Genomic DNA, 16349 nt, shown 5'->3' with positions numbered 1-16349 from the left:
CTCTCTGAGTGCCCCTGCGAGGTGGTGAGCTTCCGGAAGGCAGGATCCGAGTCTGAGTGGTCTCTGTCCCCCCCTGCTCCCCTCCCCTCCCGCCCCAGAAACACAGTGCTGCATGTGCTCAGTGGGGGCTCAGTGACTGACAGGAAGTGTGCGTTTAGTTTACAGATTCCAGCCCTGACATTCTCTTCTACTGGATACCCAGAAGCACTCAATTATATCTCATCCTAAGTCAGCAACTTTGGGTTCAGTGTCTAAGACATCTTCAGTGGCAGCATGAGTGTCCTGAGTAGGCCAGTTACAGCTGGCTTAAGTAAAAGGGATTGAGAGGATACAGAGGTGTCTCCCAGGACCCCAGGTCAGGAAGTGAAACTTGGTCCCACAGTGAGTTGGACCTAGGCCTGGGAAGGCGCCCGTGGCCCTGCTGGCCTCCCTGCATGTCCCGCTCTCCCTCTGTCCTCCGTGTGCAGGCTTTAGCACTCCTGGCAGCTGACTCCATTGCTTCCTTATTAGCACACGGAGACCTAAGTTACTACCCCAGTCCTCCAGTCCACAATGTGATCAACCAGTGACTGGCTCCCTGTTTCAGAAGACAGCGAATCCATTCAAACCGGGGCACAGGTCAGGGGTCAAACCTATGTCTAGTCAACTGTGGCAGGGAGAGTGGGGTGCTTTGACTGCAACGTGGGTGAAGGAGCCACCTGTCAGGGGCTTTTGGGGTTGACAGTTCTCAGAAAAGAGGGTGCTGTTAATTTAAATGACTTGTCATTTTCTCCAGATTAGCTTGGGGATGGGAGGGCAGGAATTATTCATTCTCATCTGAAAGCACAGGCCTCATGGATATTAATATTTGGCTTCTTCTTTGGGTGGTCTGAACCCTGGCTGCATGTTACAATAATTGGGGGAAACTAGGGCCCACTCTCAACCAGTGAAGTCAGGATATCTGGGGTGGGTCCTTGAGTCTTTAAATCCTCGAGGTGATTTTAATATGCAGCAGAGTTTAGAATCACTGAGCACCCCCTGGGGATTGGCAGCGTCATGAAATTTGTTATGGATGATGTACTTCATGAGCACACAGCCCGGGTCATTTACTCAAGGGATTGGATCAGCACATTGTTATAGGTTATTGGGAGCCTAATCTGAAGACCCTAAGAATCAATGGCTTTTAGAGCATGTGGAGTCAGTCCATGGTACCCAAACACATCTACAGATGCACTTATTAGATGTACCTGGCAGCATATAAAAATAGATTCCTGGTTTTCAGTCCTAGAGATTCTACTTCAGTTGGTTCAGTGGGGCAAGGAAATCTGTGTTTCTAATAAGCTACCGGGTTTGGGAACCAAATATCTCATTCAGTCCTGGCATTTGGGGAGCAGGGTAGCTTGATGGTGAAGAGGCTAAGCGTTGGATGGTTCACATTCAAATCCCAGCTTCATTACTGACAAACTGTGTGGACCACAAGCAAGCTTTTAACTACTCTGTACCCTTCTTCATCTGTCAGATGGGTTTAGTTCTATCTGTATGATAAATTAATTGACTCAGGAAACCTACTAAGTGTGAGTTGTTGTTATTATTATACTACTTAGCATGATGCCTGGCACATGAAAACCGTCCATGAATTGGTATCATCATCATTTTACACATATAATATAGCAGTTGAGTTTTAGATGGATTCAGAATGTGATGTAACCACCAAAACATATCATGCCATTTTAGGCAACATTAATGGAAGCATCGTATCTAAAATAAGGGGCATGATAATCCTGTTGGATTCTGTGAGGTGTTATTTTAGAAACCTCCTCATGGGATATAAGCTAACTAGAATGAGTTCATCAAGAAGGGGAGGAGGCTGTAGCATGGGGAACCACAGAAGGACCTGGGAATCTTCAGCCCAGGGAAGAGAGGCTGTCTCTGTGCGGAGAGTGTTCTTTGTGGCTCCAAAAAGCAAACCTATACACAGAGGGTGGAACTTTGGTATAAATTTTGGACTTCAAACCAGTCAGAGTTGTCAGGAACTGCTTTACGTGGTGCGTTCTCCATCCCTACAAATGATCAAAGACAGGACTGGGCAGGAGTGCTGTAAAGGGAATTTTGCTGAATGACTGCACTTGTTTCTTCCTCATACTAAAGCTTTTAGATACATTCTGAGAACAACAACAAAAAAATGGTGGGGAGAAACGGGAAAGGGAACAAACAGACCATCATCTCCCATTAATCTGCTGGTTTTGGATTGCAGGGAGTCGGGGCCGAAGCTGAGAACACAGGTGAAAGGACAGGTGGCGAGGCGGAAGCTCCTGCTGAAGGTGAAAACGGAGAGCGAAGTGGAGGCGATGCTGCATTAGGAGGTGAAAGTGAAGGAAAAGCAGAGAATGAAAGTGAAGGTGACATCCCGGCAGAAAGGAGAGGAGATGATGAAGACGAAGGTGAAATCCAGGCAGAAGGTGGGGAAGTGAAAGGTGATGAAGACGAAGGTGAATTCCAGGCAGGAGAAGGTGGGGAAGTGGAAGGTGATGAAGACGAAGGTGAAATCCAGGCAGGAGAAGGTGGGGAAGTGGAAGGTGATGAAGACGAAGGTGAAATCCAAGCAGGAGAAGGTGGGGAAGTGAAAGATGATGAAGGTGAAATACAGGCAGGAGAAGCTGGGGAAGTGGAAGGAGAAGATGGTGAAGTGGAAGGTGGTGAAGATGAAGGTGAAATCCAGGCAGGAGAAGGTGGTGAAGGTGAAACTGGAGAGCAGGAATTGAATGCTGAAATTCAAGGTGAAGCCAAAGATGACGAGGAAGGTGTGGATGGTGAAGGGGGAGGTGATGGAGGTGACAGTGAAGATGAAGAAGAGGAAGATGAAGAAGAGGAAGACGAAGAAGAGGAAGAGGAGGAAGAGGAGGAGGAAGAGGAGGAAAATGAGCAGCCTTTGTCCCTGGAATGGCCTGAGACCAGGCGGAAGCAAGCCATTTACCTCTTTCTCCTGCCCATTGTGTTCCCGCTGTGGCTGACGGTTCCCGACGTCCGGAGGCTGGTGGGTTTGCCCAGCTGTCCCCAAGTCGCCTATCCTTAGGGAAGCTCTGGGGCCTCTCTGCATGCCCACTCAGAGGAGGGAGGTGATAGGGCAAACCAGCTTGTCGGGGCTCAACCACAGAGGGTCTGGGATGGAACCTGCAGCTCTAGAGGGGACCATGCACCTAAGGGACATTCTGATGGACTTGGGAGGCCCTGGAATGTGTTTGTTTCCACCACCATAAGCAGCGTGAAATAATCTCTCCTTAAATTCTCAGTTTCTTGATTTGAATATGGGAATGATGCCACTGCACACCCTCTGTATTTCATAGCAACAAGACCTAGGGTTATAAATGCTATTTCTACCCTGTATTCCTGTTTATAGGGAAAGGTCTGACTAACGTACTCCACCCAAAGGGGAACCATATTCTGTCTCTGGGTCCAGAGAGGGGCAGAGTGGGGAAAAGTTGAAGTCAAACCAAATAGCTAGATTGGCTGGTCCTAGTGCAAGCAAATAGCTCTCTTCATTTTGTCAGTGCTGAACCCCCCGTCTCATCTCATCTAGAGTGGGCCACTAAGCCCATCCTTTTCTAGGTCCTCACTGGAGACAGAGGTCAGACATCTCCACATCATCTCCATCATTCCTCCCGCAGATCTCCTGGGGCTCTCTCAGAAGCGCCAGAGCCCTTTAGCCTCTGCAACTTATTTCTCTTCCTTTTCAAACTTTCAAACAGGAGGCTAAGAAGTTTTTTGTTATCACCTTCCTGGGATCCATCCTGTGGATAGCCATGTTCTCATACCTCATGGTTTGGTGGGCTCACCAGGTGAGTGTGGGGCAGGAACTAAATCCTGCATCCGTGGGCCAAAAGGACTTTTTTCCTTCTGGGTGAATTTCTGGCGCCCAGGGAATGGCGAGCACCAAGTGAATTTGTAGTTCATGTATTGTTTGTAAAGGCTTAAAAGTAGACTTTATAGTCCAAGGGATGCAGTACTTTTCAAGCAGGGCTCTTCTGTCCTCTGTTCACACTGCCATCTGACAGAAGGCCCTTCTCAACCTGATCCAGCTGACCATTCCTTATTAGCCTTATTCCCTGCTTTCTGTCCTGCCTTGGCCACTTCTCTCCACCTGGTAAGACCGTACACACTTAAGAGCAAGCTCAGTTTTGCCTCCATCCTGGCATTAATTAGTGTTCTTGAGTGTGCATGGCTTTTCTCCTCTACCTGGAATACTGCACTCAGCGCAGTTTTATCACTGTTTACATGCTTTTCTCTTTTCTTCCCAGCTGTTAGTTTTGCATGACCCCTACCTCACTCAGGCCAAGGGAACATTAACTCTGAGCAAGGTGATGGTTTTGCACAAAATAGTGTATGGTTGGTGCTTCAAAGAGTAGGGTCAGTGTTGCACTGTCCATACTTCTGCCTCCAGCCTCTAAAAAGTTCCTGGCACATGGCAGGTGTCTGTGGGTCTGGAAATGGAAACATACATGAACAGGCCTTTGGAGGAGCAGTTCTTCTGGGAAGGTAGAGTTGTTATGGTTGGAATAACAGTAAGTGGTAATCATAGATGGACTTCAGTCAGGTTAGAAAAGAGCATCATCATCCTCTGAAGCCTTGAGCAGAGGCCCTGTTCTTTCTCTCCATGGCCCATCTCCCCAGCTGTTAGTTTTGCATGACCCTACCTCACTCAGGCCAAAGGAACATTAACTCTGAGGAAGGTGATGGTTTTGCACAAAGTAGTATATGGTTGGCACTTCAAAGAGCCTCAGATTTTTCACCTGCTGTTGCCATGGTTTCTCTATTTACCAGGTTGGCGAAACAATAGGGATTTCTGAAGAGATCATGGGTTTGACGATCCTAGCAGCAGGCACATCAATTCCTGACCTCATCACCAGTGTGATTGTCGCTCGGAAAGGCCTGGGTGACATGGCTGTGTCAAGCTCCGTGGGCAGTAACATATTTGATATCACCGTGGGGTGAGTGGCAGACTGGCTTTTCTAAGGCATATCATGGCTGGAAAACACTGTGTTGGCTCTGTCCATTCATTATACATGGAATAAAATGGCGTTTGTTATTAGTTTCCACAAGGTAACAAAGTATCCTCCTTTCATTCATCACAGCCAGAAGGATAATAGAACTAAAATGCTGCCTGAAATCTGACTGGAATTTATGGATAAATTGAAAACTGAAGTCCATTAAATTCCATTACCACATACAGTCAAATGCTTGGCTCACTGACCCCCAAGGTGGTGGAGGTGGGGTTGGAAGGAGCAATGACTTCCTGTCTTACTTCCTGGTACTCCTGCTCCTTTGCATTTGGACTCCTGCCTGCTCAGAGGTTCTAAAAAGCATTTTGTATAAACAAGTAAATGTTGCGTCTTCCTGTAGGGATTTGCCTACTGGCTCCTCTCTGCTCTGTAGCAGCACCACGCCTGTTTTCACTTCCCCAGTCACCTTCAGGATTTGGGTGTGGCTGTGATTTTTTTCATTTGAATTTGTTTGTGTGTGTGTTTGCAGGGTGGAGCAGGTTAAAGGGCTGAGGAGAGCCCGAACCACTAACAAGTGTCAGGAAATGTCCCGAGCTAGGCCTTATCGTAAGGATTTAGAGGTTTAGATTAGTCATACAGAAGCCACAAAGTATGAAGAAAACAACTCAGACCCAGAAAACCTGTTTTAATCTAGGCTTTCCAGTTACTATCTGTGAGTAATGGGTACATAATTTTCATTTCCCTGGACCTGAGTTTTCTATGGCACCCCACTCCAGTACCCCTGCCTGGAAAACCCCATGGACGGAGGAGCCTGATAGGCTACAGTCCATGGGGTCACAGAGTCAGACGACTGAGCGACTTCACTTTCGTTTTCTAACCTTTGACATGAATATTTTGTTTCTTACGTTTGTGTAAAAATGCGTGCTTTGTAAATTGTGCAGTACTGTTGTGTACATGGGGCTGTTATCAACATAAAGAACACTCACACTGTCTCTTCTGTCTTGCAGCCTGCCCCTTCCTTGGATGCTTTTCTCTCTCATCAATGGATTGCAGCCTGTTGCTGTCAGTAGCAATGGCTTGTTCTGTGCAATTGTTTTGCTTTTTCTCATGCTCCTGTTTGTGATCTCGTCAATTGCATTATGCAAGTGGAGAATGAACAAGATCCTGGGCTTCACCATGTTCCTCCTGTACTTTGTATTCCTGATAATCAGTGTGATGCTGGAAGATCGAATCATATCCTGCCCTGTATCTGTCTGAGTCAGAGTCACTATTGCTCAAAATGGACATGGATCAGAAACCCATGCCAGAAGTTACTGCACCTCTCGTCACATTAAAGAAAGAATGAACCTGATCTGGGAGAGGGAAGTGAGTGGCCAAGAACCTCTGATGTGGGTGTGATGGGGGCTGAAGTTTATCCTTGGAAGCACCTGCAGTTCATTGCGGATTAGGACTCTGGAGGGGTGGTGTTCCTACCACCCCTTCACGGAGGCCAAGAAGGGCCTGAGTCAGAGGCTTTTCTAAAATGAGATAACTGGGAGTGAGGGTTGGGACAGGCATCACAGCAGTAAGACAAGCACCCGCGTGACAGTTCCCTGATTATTCCTGAAGGGCTGCTGATCCAAGACAGGCAGGTGTGGTCTCGCCCTCCTGGCCCTTGCCCCCAGCACAGGCTGCAATTTGCTGTCTCCTCTTGTACTGTTCAAAGTGTGTGCTTCTATCAGGGTTGTACTCCTTACAGTTTAGTTACTGGTGAGTTTAAGGGGACGAAATCTATAGATTAAAAAAAGTATAACAAGAATCAGTTACCATTACACATCGTAGTCCAGTAAAATGTGTATCAATGTTTTACAGCTTTTTCAAAGGAGGACATTTGCTCTCATTGTTGGATTTCTGCTTACTTTCTAAAGTAAGCAGCCCAAGAAATTATAATTTGCCGTTCAGTTGGAAGGTGTGGCTATTAGGGGAGGAAAACTATTCTGAGGGCCATTTAAAAATACGTACTTACCCAAGTTTGTGTGGTCTCCATCAGGTGGGCACCTTGAGCAATCAGACATTCTAACAAAGCTGTCCTGGCTGGGCTCCACCCTCTCATATTCTCACCTAACACGGGAGCTGTACCAGTGAGGGAGGAACAAAGTAATTTTTAAAAAGAGTCTAAAGTCAGTATACCCAAATCTGGTTTACAAAGCAAGAGATCCAGTGGGGCAATGCTATTTTTGTATGTCATCTGAGACAGGATTATAAAGCAGGAAGATTGATTTCTTGTGTGGATTACAAGTGGATATTAAGGCGATTACAAAGGAGAAACGCTTAACACAGTGCCAAGATGGAGAGGAAAAAAAGTGTTACTATCTTCAAGGTAGCTAGTGCAAAGGACACCTGTGTTTTTAAAAAATTGTGCGGTTAAACATTTCACGTGGAAGCTGAAATGCTTGTATATTAAATATTGCTGCTTGCTGCCTTTTACTGGCATCAAGTCAAGGGGCACATTAAAAATGAAACAGTGCTATGCCACCGGTTATGAAGCAGGAGGAGCTCAGGTGAACGCAGTTTATGACAGTAAATACGGCTTTAATTACAAACATGAGAGGATTCACCGAAGACTAGAAGATAGCTGGACAGATGCGAAATGGGAAAAAACTGAACATTTTGGTGTTGAAGGGCTGTTTTCAAAGTACTTTAGTCCCTAATCCATCTTCTAAGATGGGCTGGTTAATTTAATTCATGGCCTCACTACTCCCAAGATCCACGTTGTTTGGAAATGGAAATGACTTTTACTAAATTTCAATAAATTGTGAGTCCCAATGATCTTTTATTTTACAAAAATGGATGTGTTCATGGCTCCAGAAAAGACTGATGAATACAGGATCGTATTCAAATTCCACATTCTTAAATTGGTCATCTCACTCCTAACGCTGCCACACTGCCTGGTCTCCATACGCTGTGGCCTAGGAGCGAGACAGGGCAGTGGCCACGGAAGGGAGCTCCCGGTGCCAGCACCCTGGGCCGCAGCCTGGTCTCTGCCCCCAGTCTCAGCCAGCCTCAGGGATGGCTCCTCCTCACAAACAGCCTGGGAGCCGATGATCTTCCCCAGTACAACTGAGTGAGGAGTGATGGACAGTGAAACGTTCTGTAATGAGAAAGTGCTGGACCACCAGTTAATGATTAAAATCAACTAATAATCGAATATCCTTTTCCTGATCAGTTTGCTAAGTTTCTGGCATTTATCTTTGCTGAGAAAGGAAGTTCTGACTTCACACTCTGAAGAAAAGGGTTAAGACATAAAGTGAAAGTTGTGTCTTGATGGATGAGCACCTGGTGAGGAGGAGGAGGAGATTGCAAGGAGATGGAAAACTTGTATAACTTTTAAAAGATCAATTTGTTACACTTGAAATTAAGATTATTGTCATACATTACAAATCGATAATTTATTAAAATTGTACTCATTTAGAGGTTAAGTACCATCTTAAAATGTCAAGATAATGGTTAGATGGTCCTTTCATTTGATGGGTAAAATGAGCTATGTAGCTAGTTATATTCAGCCTGGAAAGTCAGACCTGTCATACATGAGTATCTAAATTGGGAGAAAGTGGCTGAATAGATGATTTCTCCTTCATCCCTGTTGAGGTTGCATTTCCTTGATGGCCCTGGTAACAGGTTTGGGCCATATTTATAAAAATGTAAAACTCCTCCTAATTTAATGGGTAAGATTCTGTATAGTGACAAAAAAAAGGATATATTCCAAATGTTTTAAAATTAGTATATTTTTGAACAGTTACTATACATTTTGAACATTATATTCTCATATAGATCTGAAAATGTTTCTATCAAATTAGAAGCATGGCCTTTTATGATACTATAAAGTATCATAAAAATTCTATATCCCAATTACTGTTTAAAGATTGAGTACCAAAAGAGGCAAGAATTTGAATTTAGTATTTAAGACATAGCTTGGTAGATGCATTTGTAAAACAAGTTGGCCTTATGGCTCACAGAATATCCTTAGCTCTGGCCCCCTTTTTGTAGGAAAGTCCCGCTGCAGATGCAGCTTGCAGTGTACTTTTGGCCTGGTTACCATGAAAAGTATGAGATGAGGATGAGATGAGAGAGGATGAGACGGTTGGATGGCATCACAGACTCCACGGACACAAGTTTGAGCAAGCTCTGGGAGTTGGTGATGGACAGGCGAGCCTGGCGTGCTGCAGTCTATGGGGTCACAAAGAGTCAGACACGACTGAGCGACTGAACTGAACTGACCATGAAAAGTACAAAGAGAGGGCCCATGATCAGGGTTGCCCATCCCTGTGGAGTCACTAGAGCCAAGCAGGACACCCTGGCCTAAGGCTGTCCTCAGGGCCTTCTGGGATGAGCCGGTCAATATGGAGAATTTCATTTACAGAAAATTCCATCAGTTGCTCCAGTGGTTTTATCACAGTACTGTGTTTGAAGAGAAAATCTTTAAATGCAAAAGGAAAGAGCCATCCAAATGAATAGCAACTGTGGAAAGGCTACAGTAACTTTATCTGAAAAGTCTGTTACCATCTCACACATGCACATGGACTTTTTGAGTCAGACAGAAATTGCCATATTAATTTGTGCAATACTAACTTTGTAAATAATAATTAAGCCGGCAAATGTACTTACTCTTCAGAGAAAGAAGGTAGTATGAAGGGGTAAGAAGATACCAAGCACTGAGGATATTAAGGTAAACTGACCTGCAGGCACCAGAGAATTCAATTCTGAAATAAAACTTAGACATATCTTAACAGGAAGGGCAGAGCATGCTAAGACTAGCACAAAGGCAGACCAAGGACCTCAACGAGGCAGCCTTTCCCTTCCTGCTCAGTGATACAGTGCCTAACAGCAGCTTCCAAGTTCCAGTGAGAGAAAAATAAAGCTGGGCTACTGCACATTATCACACAACTGGTTACTTTCTTACCATGTACTTACAAAATATGTAGAAGTACAATATAACTTATATATGTAGCACTGGCTAGTTGCACTAAAGTATCATTAATCACCAGCATAAAAGAAAAAAAGCTTATCACTTAAAATTCTGAACCAGCATTTTCAGGGGCTGTTTCTCCACGTACAAAAATGGAAAGATTTTATTAGAAAACCTTATAATAAATAAGCTAGTGGCTTTAGGATTTTAAAGCAAAAAATCTCCCCCCTCCGCCCCGCAATTAGAAAAAAAATCAGAATACTGTATAACTCCCTTTCAAGAGGAAAAAACTGAATATTCAAATATGATATACAAATGTGTGACATTCAAAACACAATGGAAGGAAGTAGTAAGTAGTAAACAAGTTATACCAGGACACGGCATGATTTATTTTCAACTAGTAAACATATAAACAAAACTAGGAGAAAATAAAAGATAATGTAGTAAAAGGGTATTTCTTTCCAACGTGATTGACCATAATTCTCTACAATGTATGGTCAACAGAGAGAAAACTGAAGAAATGTTTGTATGGAGTTATTTTAAAGGATAATCTACATATTTTCTTTTGATCAGGATTTACCACTTTCTATTCATGTTTTAGGTTTTGAGAGAGTAAATCTGTACAAATAATATTCCCTGGGGATTAAAAACGGGGGGAATAGAACCCAACCAAAAGCAGAAACAAAACTTGGTGTCGGGGGTGGGGGTGGGGGGGAATTACATTCACTTTTCCAGATGAGTCTGAATCATCAAGAATGGGCTTTACCTTACTTTTTTTGGTTAGATATTTGAAATCAATAAACTGCTATTCATATATATATTGCTTGTGTTAAAGACAAGGTAATCAATAGTGAAAACTGTTCTTATACAAAACAAAACAGTAACAGCAAAACAGACTAGAACCCTAGAATTCTGTTTGGATGGATGCTTGTCACCAATGCCAAAAGCCTCACCTATCAAATGTTTCTCTCATTGAATAATTTTCAAATGATTATGATTCTGAGACCGTAAGACTGAATTAGATTGTGAGTGTGGACCTAAATAGTAAAGAAGGATAAGACAAGAGTGATATTTACAAAGGAGAAGCAGATACATGTGCATAGCACCAGATTTTTCAAGTAAGCAAGTTCAGCCCCAAACTAACTGAAGTAAATTTTACATTTTTAAGTTTTCCCCATTATTTCCCAGAGTAGAAAGCTGTGAAATGTTTCAGCTTGGTGTTATTCACCAATGGGGTTTACACAAAAGTGTTTTTTCTACAGCTGAATGGTTCTGAGTCTCAGGATTGTAAGATATCTCCAAGTCCGAATGTTCTGAACCCTACCGGCTTTGACACATCTAATTTAGGACCATTCATTTTTTCCTTCTTTGACATTGGCTAGAGAATTCCTTCATTATGACAATGTACAAACACATACTACATGAACATTAAAATATATAATTCTAACAGCTAAAGGATACCTTTTTTTAATCAGAAATTATTGAAAGAAAGTGATCTTAGAAATGATGGGACTACAAGAATTTTTTACGATTCTATTTAATACCCATGGTACTTAAACATTCAATTTACTGTCTTATTTCTGGATATTTTAGATTTAGATTTCATAAACCAGATTCAGAAGGCTTATTAAAAAAGCCAAGTTCCTCAATATGGGAAATTCTATCTGGCTGTCCTTTTAGTGAGTTATTATTTTTCTACCTTTGAAAAAATATTTTGAATATTTATATATAATATATATAAACAATACTCCAGTAGGTCATATTCCAGATAAATATACTATAATTTGCACCATACCCAATATTTTAGATATTAAAATAAAGGTAAAATTTGGGATAAACTGACATATTCCCCAACATAAATGTTCATGTAGAATATTAAAATTTAAATTGATATTTGGCTGTGTAAGCTATTTCCCCTATGTATGGTATGCATCTAGTAGCAGTAGAGAAAATTCTGGAACCATGGTATACTGAACCTGATTTTGCAGAAGCAGACTTAGAACCTCTCTGGCTTTCCTCCCACAAGGCTCAGTGAGTCCGTCTGGGCGATGCGCGCCCTGCCATGCCTCACCCACTGCAGTCAGGCTCAGGAGTTCTAACGTGCGATCCTGGGACAACACTGACGTTAGCACTGACATTTTGGAATCATTCTTCCAAGTAATAAAAAAAATATAGATATACATATAGAGATCTGCAGCTGCACTAATTACTTCACATAGCAGCAGACAAGGAAAATAAGCACTTAACTGCCTTGCTTCATAAGTTTAAGTTCATTTTGTTTGCTATATTAAGTTTAAAAATTAAAAAAATATCAACTTACTATAAACAATTTAAAATACGTATAATACAACTTCATGGTCAAAACATTTGAGCAGTCTATGAAAACAGGAGATACTCTGATCTTACATTTGTTTATGTTCCATACATGATTTTTCAATGTGCCTCTTCCAAGAGAATCCATTAAACAGCTGTCTTATTTTATGGGGACTAATTTTGTTTAGGGATTTTTTTTTTTTTTATCACAAAAGTACTTAATTGTTACTGGAGAAGAAGAAGAAAAGAAATGAGACATAAAGTGGCTCTCTCCCACTTGTCACTATTTTCTTCTTAAGACACTCTGTACATAAGCTATCTGAACCTCCTGAAACATCTTACAAATGTGTTTTCAAAAATCAAAGAAAAAAGTTTAGAGTCTAAAAGTGTTGTTTTATACACTGACTATACAATACATATTGAAAGTATACACACATATCTTAAAGATAAGGTTCTCCAAAGGTCTTCCGGCATTCCATCACCCCTGTGCTTGGCGGCCTGTCGCAGTTGTGGGTGCTCTTGACTTGACTGGGTGTGAGACGATCATATGCCATCTTATATTCTTTATCAAATGCATCTGTAAAAAGTCACCAAGAAAGGCACACAGAAATTTATATTTGATATTATCAGCAATCAAGTTTTGGTAATACTACAGAACCACAAAATTAGGAGCCAAGAAGGAATGTCTAGGTCATTTCTGCCAACTAAGGGACCACAGAATTTCAGAGCTGGAACGGGGAACCTAAGAGTCCACAGCACTTTTTTTTTTTTTTTAAGTTGACAGTTTTGGAGTTAGGTTGCACAGACCAGTGAAATGTAAAGTACTAAGACATCAACTGTTTAAAATTCTTCTTTCCCAACGTAAAAAAATGTGGTGAAATACATATAAAGTTTAGCATCCTAACCATTTCTGGGTGCCCAGTCTGTGGTATTACATACATTCATAACGTGCAATCATCGCCATCCATTTCCATACCTCTCTTCATCTTGTGAAACTGAAATCTATGCCCTTTAAACCAGCCGTCCCCAACCTTTTTGGCACCAGGGACCGGTTTCGTGGAAGACAATTTCTCCACGAACTGGAGTGAGGGATGGTTTCGGGGTGACTCAAGCATATTACAGGTATTGTGCACTTTATTATTATTACATCGGCCTCACCTCAGATCATCAGACATTCAATCTTGGAGGTTGGGGACCCCTGCATTAAATAATAATACCCTTTTCCTCTCCCCCCAGCTCCTGTCAACTACCATTCTACTTCTGTCTCTATGATTTTGACTTCTTTAAGTTCTTAAGTACTTCTTAAGTTGAATCATACAGCATTTGTATTTTTATGACTGGCATATTCCACTTAATGTCTTCAAGTTTCACTTATGTTGTAGCATGTCAGAATTTCCTTATTATTCTTAAGGCTGAATAATAATTCACTATGTATATATCCCATTCTGCTTATCTACTCATCCTTCAATGGATACTTGGGTTGTTGCTTCCACATTTCAGCTATTTTGAATAAAACTGCTATAAACACGTGAGTACTAATATATCTTTGAGACCCTGCCTTCAATTCTTCAGGGTATATACCCAGAAATGAAACTGTTGGATAATGTGGAAATTCTGTATTTAATTTTTTAAGGAAAATGCCATACTGTTTTCGACAGCAGCTGTACCATTTTATATCACAATTAACAATGCACAAGTGTTCCAATTTTTCCATATTCTTACAAACACTTGTTTTTCTGGGGTTTTTGACAGTAGCTATTCTATCTAATGGTGTGAGATGGTATCTCATTGTAGTTTTGATTTGCATTTCCTTATCAGTGATGTTAAGCATCTTTGCCATCCATGTATCTTCTTTGGATAAATGTCTATTCAAGCTCTTTGCCCATTTTGCAATGGCTTGTTTTTTTGTGGTTGAGTTTTAGGAATTCTTTACATATTCTTGATATTAATCTCTTCTCAGATATATGATTTGTAAGTATTTTCCCCCCATCCTATGGGATGTCTTTTTACACAGTTGATACCACTTTTGATGCACAGAAATCTTTAGTTTTCACAATGCCCTATTTGTCTGACCTTTTGTTGCCTGTGCCTTGGGTGTCATATCCAAGAAATCTGACAAATCTATGTCATGAAGCTTTTGTCGTATGCTTTCTTCTGATTGTTTTAGGACTCACATTTAGATATTCAATCCTTTTTGAGTTAATTTTTGTATAAGGGTCCAAACTGATTCTTTTGCAAGTGGATATCCTGTTTTTCCAGAACAATTTATTGAAAAGAGTCATTTTCCCACAGAAGTGTCTTGGCATTCTTGTCAAAAATCATCTTTACCATAAATGTGAGGGTTTATTTCTGAGCTTTCTATCCTATCCCATTTGCCTATGTATCTGTCTTTATCCTGGTACCACTGTTTTGATTACTGCAGCTTTGCTGTAAGTTTTGGAATCAGTTAGTGTGAATCCTCCAGATTTGTTCTTTTTCAAGACTGTTTTGGCTATTTGGGATGCCTTGAGATTCCATAAATTTTAGGATGGGTTTTGCTATTTCTGTAAAAAATACTACTGGTGACTGTATTAAATCTGTAGACTGCTTTAGTAGTACTGATATATTAAGAATATTAGTCTTCTAATTTATGAACATGGGGTGGGTTTCCATTCATATATGTGAGTTTTAATTTGAGAAATGTTTGTAATTTTCATGGTACAAGTCTTTCACAACTTCCTAAGCATTTTATTCTTTTTGATGCTACTGTAAATGGACTGCTCTCTTAATTTTATTTTTGTATTATTCATTGCTATAGAAATTAAGCTAATTTTTGTATTTTGATCTTATATCCTATAAACTTGCTGAATTTATTTTTTATTAACTCTAATACTTTGGGGGTTTTGTTTTGTTCTGTTTCAATCTGGTTTGGAATCTCTAGGGTTTTCTATATACAAGATCATGTCACCTATAAACGTAGTTTAACTTCCTTGTTCCAATCTGGATGCCTCTTATTTCTTTTTCTTGCCTGGCTGTTCCAGCTACAGTGTTGAAGTGTGGAAGCGGGCATCCTTTTCTTGTTCCAGATCTTAAAGGGAAGACTGTTTTTTATCATTGAATATGGTGTTAACTCTGGGTTTTTCATAAATGCCCTTTATCAGGTTGAAGATATTCCCTTCTGTTTCTAGCTTTTCTAGTTTGTTGAATTCTGTCAAATGTTTTTTTCTGTGTCTACTGAGATACCATGTGGTTCTGTCTGTATTCTATTAATATGGTATTACATTAATGTAGTTTTTTTTTTTTTATTCTGAACCAACACTGCATCCTTGGGATATATCCCTCTTTGTCATGGCATACGATCCTTTCTATACATTGCTGGATTTGGTTTACTAGTATTTTGTTGAGAATTTCTGTATCTATATTAATAAGGGATATTGTTCTTCAGTTTTTTTTTTTTTTTCCCTTGTGACATCTTTGTCTGGGCTTGGTTCAGTTCAGTTCAGTTCAGTTCAGTCGCTCAGTCGTGTCCGACTCTTTGCAACCCCCATGGACTGCAGCAATGCCAGGCTTCCCTGTCCATCACCAACTCCCAGAGCTTGCTCAAACTCGTGTCCATCAAGTCAGTGATGCTATCCAACTATCTCATCTTCTGTTGTCCCCTTCTCCTCCTGCCTGCAATCTTTCTCAGCATCAGGGTCTTTTCCAATGAGTCAGTTCTTTGCATCAGGTGGGTAAAGTATTGGAGCTTCAGCATAAGCCCTTCCAATGAATACTCAGGACTGATTTCCTTAAGGATTGACTGGTTGGACTTCCTTGCAGTCCAAGGGACTCTCAAGAGTCTTCTCCAACACCACGGTTCAAAAGCATCATTCTTTGGTGCTGAGCTTTCTTTATGGTCCAACTCTTACATCCATCCATGACTAGTGGAAAAACCATAGCTTTGACTAGATGGACCTGCGTTGGCTAAGTAACGTCTCTGCTTTTTAATATGCTGTCTTATGTTGGTCATAGCTTTTCTTCCAAGGAGCAAGTGTCTTTTAATTTCATGGCTGCTGTCACCATCTGCAGTGATTTTGGCCTAATGCATAGAATGAGTTAGGAAGCACTTCTTTTTCTTCTACTTTTTTTGTCAGAGT

General features: G+C 41.3%; 2 protein-coding genes and 1 long non-coding RNA gene across 19 annotated transcripts in view; 1 reads left to right on the top strand and 2 right to left on the bottom strand.

The window, feature by feature from the left end:
* Nucleotides 1-7802, top strand: part of SLC24A1 (solute carrier family 24 member 1) — a 55911-nt gene extending 48109 nt beyond the window's left edge. For all 11 annotated transcript variants that reach the window (XM_086322979.1, XM_086322976.1, XM_086322977.1 and 8 more), the window contains 4 exons: nt 2234-3013; nt 3726-3815; nt 4798-4964; nt 5984-7802. In XM_086322979.1, the coding sequence (XP_086179105.1) occupies nt 2234-3013; nt 3726-3815; nt 4798-4964; nt 5984-6233 (1287 nt within the window). In that variant the 3' untranslated portion in view covers nt 6234-7802. The remainder of the gene's footprint in view (nt 1-2233; nt 3014-3725; nt 3816-4797; nt 4965-5983) is intronic.
* On the bottom strand, nt 5647-8488 carry LOC147365330 (uncharacterized). Its single transcript, XR_015135445.1, has 2 exons — nt 6982-8488; nt 5647-6746 (listed from the first exon to the last, which is right to left on the bottom strand). It is a non-coding gene; the product is annotated as an uncharacterized LOC147365330 (long non-coding RNA).
* A 1798-nt stretch (nt 8489-10286) lies between these two features.
* DENND4A (DENN domain containing 4A) overlaps nt 10287-16349 on the bottom strand; it is a 120285-nt gene continuing 114222 nt past the window's right edge. For all 7 annotated transcript variants that reach the window (XM_086322966.1, XM_086322968.1, XM_086322965.1 and 4 more), the window contains one exon: nt 10287-12811. In XM_086322966.1, the coding sequence (XP_086179092.1) occupies nt 12675-12811 (137 nt within the window). In that variant the 3' untranslated portion in view covers nt 10287-12674. The remainder of the gene's footprint in view (nt 12812-16349) is intronic.

This window comes from Bos grunniens, chromosome 10, assembly GCF_055505025.1.
Source record: "Bos grunniens cultivar Pamir isolate PY7600 chromosome 10, Bosgru_T2T1.0, whole genome shotgun sequence".
Taxonomy (NCBI): Eukaryota; Metazoa; Chordata; class Mammalia; order Artiodactyla; family Bovidae; genus Bos; species Bos grunniens.
This window is presented reverse-complemented; position numbering and strand designations above follow the sequence as displayed.